Consider the following 8,698-nt stretch of genomic DNA (forward strand, 5'->3'; position numbering starts at 1 on the left):
AAAAAAAAAAAAAAAAAGAGAAGTGTTGCAGTACCTGTTGGTCTTGTACGGTCTGGTTCTTGCAACATAATCCAAGATCTTGGAGGTGGTTGTTCTGTTGAAACTATGGGAACATTTTAGAGACACAACAAGTGATAATCCCATTTATTTTACGCAGCAGAAATAAATGTTTTAAGAATGATCACTTACTTCTTTTTGCAGTACCTGCCAAATTATCAAGCAAATAGTTCAGTAGCCTGCGCGTCCCATCTGGTTCCTGATAAAGGTTCAGAATATCCTGTGTAAGTGGATTTCCTGCAAACACATTTACAGAAATATTGAATAAAATAAACAGAACCATTATGAACTTACGTATCAGTGTTTAAAGCTGGCATCTCTGAGAAAAGATACTGCATCTACTATGAACTACTTAAAGGTTTCAAATCCCAGGTCTTCAATCCCACAAAACACGGGATGCGTGAATAGCTCTAGTGAAGTTAACCACATTCCCTCCTGCGTCTGTCTTCTGATTGACCACCCCAAGGGCGGTTGTTGGATTCGACAGCAGTGAAGAACTGGAGCGGTACAACATGCAGGCGGAGCTGATGAGGCCAAATGCAGGAGCCACCTCTGCCCGCTTTGCTCGATGCGAGTGAAACATCCACCAGCAGTTTATTTGCCAGTCATATCTGAGTAGAGAGTCTACCATCTGCCAAATGCATAAGCAGATTGTAAAAGCTTTCACGGACAATGTACATTGCAATTATCCAGTTTTAAGGGGGAGAAAAACAGACTTTTGAAACTTAACAGTGTTTAGAGGTATTGCATCACTCAGCGCTCCTGATTTTGTGATAGAAGTTTCCCTGAGGTCAGCAATTTTATAGCTAGAATCCATACAGTTCAGAGAGAAAAAAAAAAAATTGGAAAAAGATTTAAATTGCTGCTTGCACGAACAGCACAGTACCCTACAGCAGTACCAAGCACGTTCCCTTTTTGGTTGGAGTAGAAACAGTCTGCAGTGAACTGTAGGTATTCAAAGTTAAAGCAGCACCTTATTCAACCCCTATGCAACCAACAGAAAGCTTCCGCTCACCCTGCAGAAAGAGAAGCAAACCTCTTTGTATGTGGAATGCTTCGCCAAACTCATTCTTTTTCTTTTTTAAAATAATCCCTAAATAACAATATTTATAAATGTGGAGTAAGTAGCTACGTCTGGGATTGCTATTCAGTAACATTTTATGAACTAGCAGTCTACAGCCTTTACATCTCAGAAGCGATATCATTAAACAAAGCACAGATACCAAGAAAAAGTAGTAATACCTTTCAGACCCAAAGTCTGTAACTGGAACAGTTTTCCCAGCTCAAAAGGTAAAACTCGTAACAGGTTGTTATTTAAATGTAGTTCCCTGTAGACAGAGCAAGAATCATATAGGGCTGAAAACAGACCAACATTTGCCTTCAGCAGTATAGTACAAGAAGTTTAACTAAACGAGAAACAATATACTAGCAAACCACAATACTGAAAAACTCAAAGGCTCAACAGCCATAGTTAGGGAAATCCTACTGTACTCAAACACACACACATAGACAAGATACGTATTATGTTGAAGTACAGGGGAAAGTAGCTGTTTGGCAAATTCACCTTAAAAGGTCAGAAGTTTTGTAAACATTAGCCATAATTAAATACTTTAATAACTACAAGTGATGAAGCAGTAACAGCTCTGACAAACCAGACCATGAAATAGTTCAGCTATGATTAAAGGCCAAATAAAGGGAAATTATATCCCAGAAAACAAATAAGCAAAAAATCCAGGATCATGGCAGTACAATTAGAGCTATGACATTACCACGTAATAGTCATTTACAATAGTAATTTTCTGTTAGGGTTTTTTTCATCATTTCAGCGTTAAGACAAAATACATGCTTTTTAACTTACAAAACCAATATGCAGACAGGAACAGAATTCATGTCCTGAATTCTGATATCCCAACAAACTGGGCAGAGAAAATGGCCTTGTTAGGAGCTTTTCACTTTCTTAAACGCATTCCCATCTAAGCAGTGAAGACTTTCCTCACCATATTCAATATAAAGTTGCTACTTCAAAGTGTTTACAACTTGGTGCCTAGAGACTTGAAAAGCATTTCGGGGCAACAAAAAAGGGAAATAGAAAGAAAAAAGGTAAAAAAAAAAAAAGGAGAAAGGAAACATGGATGCCAAGAGTTACCTTAGCTCTTTTAGATTGCTACAAGACAGCATTTGAAGCAAAGAGACACAATTCTTCTTCTAGCCTTGCATTTAAAGAGTAAACTCTGCCTGGTCCTTCCCTAACAAGGACTTCCTGAGAAATTCCCTCCGTTTCACTGCGTATTCAGAAACCTTGGTAGAAGTAAAGTGGCTTTGTTTTAGAGACGCTCTGGGGTGTGGAACAGTGGAAGAAGATACAGGAGGGGACTTACTTTTTATTTCACTGGGTTATCTAGAAATGTCATTACTCAACTGATTACCAGACTATAACACACCTAGCCAACCGGGGGTTTTGGGTTTTTTTTTCCAATATAAAATCCCATAGACAAAAGCACATATTTTAGAGAGAAACTCAGAAGCCCACGGTGTCATTCTAGGGTTTCTAAGTATGAATGAGGCACATGGCAGACAGAAAAGAGGATGGGGGGGTTAAAAAAAGAAAAAAAATCAACATCTCCACTAGTTCTCAGCACTTCCACAGACATTTGAGATGTAAATGGCTATTATTTTTAGGGATGATATTCTATATGACATTATAAAGCTACTAGTTTATTCTTTAGGAAGCTACTTTTTCCTCTAAGAGTTTTTCAAAGCACTGCTGAAGTCTAAAAGAAGTTGTGTATGAATTACAAAAAAATATATTAAATTCTTCTAGAGGAAAAACACTGAGCTGCAAGAATGGCACAGTAGTAGGTATCGCTACACTTTCTCTCTTGGATGAAAGAATTATTTTCTCTAATGATCCTTGCCTCTGCGGAACCCGCCCCCTCTACACAGCAAAGGGGATCACAGCAAATCCCACTAGTTCTCTCAAGCATATCAAGAGAATCTGTTTTACAGCTGAGCTTTCCAAGGTAACATCTTATAGTGTTTATTTTTTCTCCCCTTTCCGCAAAGATCAGAAATCTTACTGCTCTCTCCGACACCTCTTTCTTCAATTACCTGCAGTAAAAAGGGAGATGCAAGGAGCCTTAGGCAAGCTTTGCCGTACAGAGCAAACCCAGAGCTCCAGATGTGGGAGCTGGAAGACCTGTTATCAATTCTCACGTGTGAGAGCACAAATGATTTCTGCGGCTCAGAATATCAGCCATGCCCAGTGTTGAATTACCCTTAGTCTGAACAACTTCCCAGAAGCTATGGGAAGTGTCTGCAGTAAGAGCCAGCCTGAAACATGAAACTCCAGCACAGCTGAGACCTGCAGAGCGCCATCACGTAGGATGCACTTACGGGTTTTTCTTCACTTTCACCCCAGTGAAAAGAAATCATGGATCAGCTGCAATTACTGAGGACAGAAAGCGCAGTGGATTAATGCACTAGCTTTTCACATCTAGAGATCTGGACTCAAGTGTTACGTTTAGCTCACAAATAGAAGAGTAGTGTGATCCTAGATCTTTGCTACGTGTTTCACATTCACAAGATTTAGCCTTCTCTACTCGGAAGAGACTTAGGACTTGGTAGAGCTGAAGCTTCATAGAATCAGCAAGAATAAATTGGGAAAAGCGTTGGGAAGAAGAATATCTTTTGACACTACTGATGACTATACAGTGCTAAGCTAACTCCATGTCATGAGTGTCACATTTACAGCAATATTTTAAAAGGAAAAAGACCGATGAAAATAAAAGAATGCTCATGAAGTACAAAGGTGAATTTGAGACTATTCCAGTAAATTTAGGATTGCTAGCTCACAATACTTGAGGAGTGGATAAAGGAGGGAAGAAACCTGTTACTAATAACTGCTTTTAATTGAAATAGTAACGCAAAGCTTTCTTTAGAACAGACTGCTTCACAGCTGAAAACAACTGCATGACACACTATGAAACGGAGCTGCCAATTATGCTCTAAAAAGCAACGCTGCTTTGCTCGGCCTCCAAGGTTGAGACTTTAACTGCTTTGGAATTTGAGCTTTTAGTACCAATTTAATCAGCTAGTTTAATCCTCCCCAACAGGGTGGACTTTTCTAAAGTAGAAGAAAATGCAGCAACTGATATTTCTATGTGCAAACTTGCTTTGCTTCCACAGTTTCACTAAAGCTGTGCTGGCAGTCCATTTATCTATTATCATCTTCTTTACTTCTAATAACATTCTCGTTGCCTTTAGACTCAGTGGTTTCTGGATTTGAGAAAGCTGTCCATAAATGTCTTCAAAATTAAAAGCAATGAAAGCAATTACTGGTGACTGTCTAATAAACCTAAGATAAGGCTCTTCCTTTGGATCAAGGGCAAAAGAATGTTGCCCGTAAGTATTTACTCTCATATAAATAATTTATATGTTTACATAACAGTGTTTTTACAAAGTGAAATGCTGCAGCCTTAATTATAATCTAAATAGGCATCACTACTCATGTTTCGCTTCCAAAAGGAGGTATTATTCCATGCAAACTTTGCACATCTTGGCACTGTAAAATTGGGAAAAAAAGAAGGTGCTTTTAGAACATTTTTTTTCTCCTCCCCAGTTTGCACAGGAATGCAGTTACATGATAGCAAAGGTGGGAAGGAGATGATATTAGACAAGTTGCAGTTGTTATAAAATAAACAGAGTAAGAACTATCGTTAAGAATAATTACTAAAGAGTAATAAAGAGGAAAAAAATGTAGTTAGCATGATTATGATTGTTTAATCTGTCCTTTTCCTACCTTACTATGAGTTAAAAGCAATTATTTTCGTGCATCAGTATTTCTTACAGAAAAATGCCACGTCAAGATTTGTAAAAGAGTCTGGGAAGAGATGCATAAGAGAGGAAATCTGTCTTGGAAAAATATAAAATGGGTGATTGCTATCAAACTGAGCACTTGTGAAGCTCATTCCATACTGTCATATATCGGAACAGGAGATCACAGAAAAGCCAGCATTGCTATAGCTGCACAGACCATACCAAGTATTCAGGGAGACACATAAAAAGAAGTGAGGAAGGGGGAATTTATTTATGCTTTTCATTTACTAGAATGCAAAAATTATGCTGAAATTTAAACTGTCGCTACAAAGATAATAGAACAATTTTAACTCCTGTTAAAATTTACATACCTGAGTGACACCATGTTTCCGAGCTCTGCTGGTAAACTGCGAATTTTATTAGAGGACAGGTCCAGATATACCAGATTGTGAAGCTTAGCAATATCTGAAGGAATACGGGATAAGGAATTGTCACTGAGATGCAAAGCTGTCAAATGGGTCAGTGTCCACAATGACGAACTTAAGCTTCTCACTTTCCCTGTGGAAGGAAGGTACAAAAGAAAATAGAACATTTAAAATATATAGGTTTAGCAATAATTACACCTTTTGTAAATATGTATGTATGGGGCAGTGGGGGGGGGCTTGAGGGGGAGTTTTGTTTGGTTTTTTGTTGGTTTTTATCATTATTATTTTATTCAATGAAAATTCCATTAATAGCTGATTCTATAGATCAAAAAAATTCAGCAACGCATAAGAGAATGTAAGGTATTGCCAGGGATGCTTAAGACTGTTTTTCTCCAACCCATACTTAAGGTTTAAACATCTGTCTTTCTCAAGTTCCACACAAAACAAGACATATTTACTAACTGACCATGAATTCAATAATTAACATAGGTGTAAGAAACAGATTTTTTTTCAATTACAGTTTATATTTGGGATGAAAGATGCTTCTTCAGTTTGCCTCCTGTTTCTGTGCAACGTCTTTCAAACCAAAAATCTATATTCTATGGCATTAATCCAGCCAAGAACAGATAGAAGCACTATATTTAGGGTGACTAAAACGCTTAGTTGAGAACATGGATTTCCATCTGGCATTCAACTAAAAGCTGCATAAACTACTGCCAGATATTTAAAAAAACGGTATGATTTTTGTATAAACTGAAGGGTGGAAACATGGATTTGTGTGACAGAATCAAGATTTTTACATTGCCGCATGCAAGGAATGTGAGATATCATCAGAAGGTCTCAAAACATTTCTTCTCTCCAAAATTTCTTTCCCCCCAGGAGTGGATCCTCTTTCATTTACAAAGTCATCTCACTGTACCAAAGCATTATAAGAAGAGTACCAACATCAGTTTGTCCAAGGCAAAAAGGTACTTGCGACAGCCTTTAAAAACCCCACCATGACTCACCAATATTAAGAACAGTCTGGTTAATATTATACCAACATACACACATTGTAATTCCTTTCCCTAAATGATTTTCTTCAAAATAAAAGAAGTCATATTTAGTGCCTGGGGAAAGCTACACCAATACACGTGTATCTGGGACTCAGTCCCTGGTAACAAAAGGTTTAATATAGGTATCATTTCAGTGAGCTATAAGAAAGTGAGTGGCATAAAAAAGCCTGCAGCAAAAAAGCTCAGTGATTTAAATGAGAGAAGTTACAACATTTGTGGCTTTCTGTATTAGATGACCAAGTATTTTGCAAGGAAAATACAGTGCGAACATTAATAAAACAAAAAACATTGTCACATTTTATTTTGCAAGGCAAATGCATACAGTTCTTAAAGGGTTCATGCTACTGTAATGCTCATTAAGAAATCTTTTGAAAGGTTTTAAATACGAATCAACAGTTTTCTGCATTTTATTAATTAACACCTCTTCCCCCTGCCCGCCCAATGCAAACAGGTGACTGTGATCAAAGAAACCCTTGTAGCTGAAAGGATTTCCAATCAACATCACCCATCCATCCTCTTCACTACCTGCACCTCTCCTGGCTGGAATCAGCCTATAGTGAGATTACCAGGCACGAAAAGAAAGAGCCATCACTTAATGCATTTCCTTATGCAGAGGCAGCAGATGTCCAAGTGGATATCCAAGCCTAATGCTGATATATAATGCTGATTTCTGAAGCAGCATTTAACTAGGTTTCTGCATCTGTAACCTTCAAGTAAAGAATGCTATTCACATGTTAAGGCACGTGGCACTTGAAGCAAGACACAGATTCAATGATCTGGACGGAAAGACTCTTCACAATTCAAAGAACTCTATTTGTATTCCTCCTTCCATAAATTTCTCTGTTGGACAGTCATTTAGAAATACCACATGGCAATTTTTGCAGTCTCTTAAAGAACCTCCATATTTATGCAAAATTTCAGCCTAAATTTACAACATCACAAAACACTTTTTAAATTCTTAAAATATTTGCTTGAATTTCCTTGTAAACACACTTTACGTAGCAAAATCAGAATTTACTCTACAAATCAAGAGAGACTGGTGTCCCACACCAGTTGGAATACACGTTTGTGAATTCCGAGCATTATCTTATTTTCAAGAAAAGATCTAAAAGTCAAACAGTACCTCAAAGCTAGCACAGTTCTTGGAGGATCTTTTTAATCTTTTTTTTTTTTTTTTTTTTATCAAGAACAGAGCAAAGATTTACAACCGCTTTTGAACTGGAAACTTCTGCTTCAATAGAAACCATACTGTCATGGACTAATACAACATTGTTGTTACATTACTTGCAGTAACAGCATACGTCTATATATAAATCCCAACTTCACCCTCTTCTCTTTGACAAACTGTATCTTAAATCCATGCTCTCACCCACCCCACCTTCTTAAAACACAAAGAGCTCACATCCCTATCCTCATCTTCCCAACTTTCCTACACATTATGATTCCCCACCTGCCTCAACTTACCTCTCCTACAGCTCCCTACATTATCCCAACCCAACCTCTTCCCTTGGCACACCCAAAGGCTGGCAGCTGCTGTGTTGGCGTGCTGGCTCACTTCAAGGTAGGTAACTCCACTCCAGACTTCTTGTCCAAGCCCATGCTACGTAGGCTACTCTTAACTTGCAATGAGTTCATAACTCAGGACCATTCCTCAGTTTCTTACCACTTATTTCCAACTCTGCCCAGTGTGATTTCTTTCCGTTGGCTGCTTCCTCTGAGGACATAATTGTGTACATCCTCCGTGGATCAGGTGGATCGTACTTTTCCTTGGGCATTCCTGTTGAGACAAAAAGACAAATAATTAATTAAGATATTATATACTGAGAATTCTTTAAAAGGTAATTTCCGTTTCAGTTAATTTTTGTATTGGACATTGGCTCCAAATACTTTTCAGAACTTCAGATAAAGATAACCTGTGCCCATTTACAAACTCCACTGAGTGGGAAAGACTGCTATAATACAGAAGAACACGGATTCCTGATGCTCCTAGAATGGCAGACGACAGCCTAACCCCCCACCCCATAATGTAACAAAATCTGTAAACCAACATAAACATTGTCCTGCCACCTTTCATGGGTATGTCACTGTGTCCTTCAAAATCAATCCATCCTACTGCAGGCTCTTGGTTCTTCAACAATGAAACTTCAAAAAGCCATGATGACCACTACCGGATTCCCCCTCATACAAACTATAAAGAAAACATTTGCTAGTAACCTTGACTATCTATCAGTTCCAGGTTTACTGCAATTCTCAACTTTTCACGCAATTCAGCATCCAAGAAAAGAATTAAGGTTTCAAAAAGATCCTCAGTTCTTTAAGTCTGAAAAATGATAGCTTTTAATCCAA

The 8,698-nt window shown here is 38.0% G+C and overlaps 1 protein-coding gene across 2 annotated transcripts in view; it reads right to left on the reverse strand.

Annotated features, from left to right (window-relative positions):
* CNOT6 (CCR4-NOT transcription complex subunit 6) overlaps positions 1–8,127 on the reverse strand; it is a 17,324-nt gene extending 9,197 nt beyond the window's left edge. The window contains exons 1-5 of one of the 2 annotated variants that reach the window (XM_009285875.2): positions 8,016–8,127; positions 5,244–5,430; positions 1,300–1,385; positions 205–294; positions 35–103 (exon numbers count right to left, since the gene is read on the reverse strand). In XM_009285875.2, coding sequence (XP_009284150.1) covers positions 35–103; positions 205–294; positions 1,300–1,385; positions 5,244–5,430; positions 8,016–8,127 — 544 coding nt within the window. Of the gene's footprint in view, positions 1–34; positions 104–189; positions 295–1,299; positions 1,386–5,243; positions 5,431–8,015 lie in introns of both variants that reach the window. The other variant, XM_009285874.2, reaches the window with a different exon arrangement.
* Positions 8,128–8,698: the final 571 nt, after the last annotated feature.

This window comes from Aptenodytes forsteri, unplaced genomic scaffold (assembly GCF_000699145.1).
Source record: "Aptenodytes forsteri isolate BGI_AS27 unplaced genomic scaffold, ASM69914v1 Scaffold54, whole genome shotgun sequence".
Lineage (NCBI taxonomy): Eukaryota > Metazoa > Chordata > Aves > Sphenisciformes > Spheniscidae > Aptenodytes > Aptenodytes forsteri.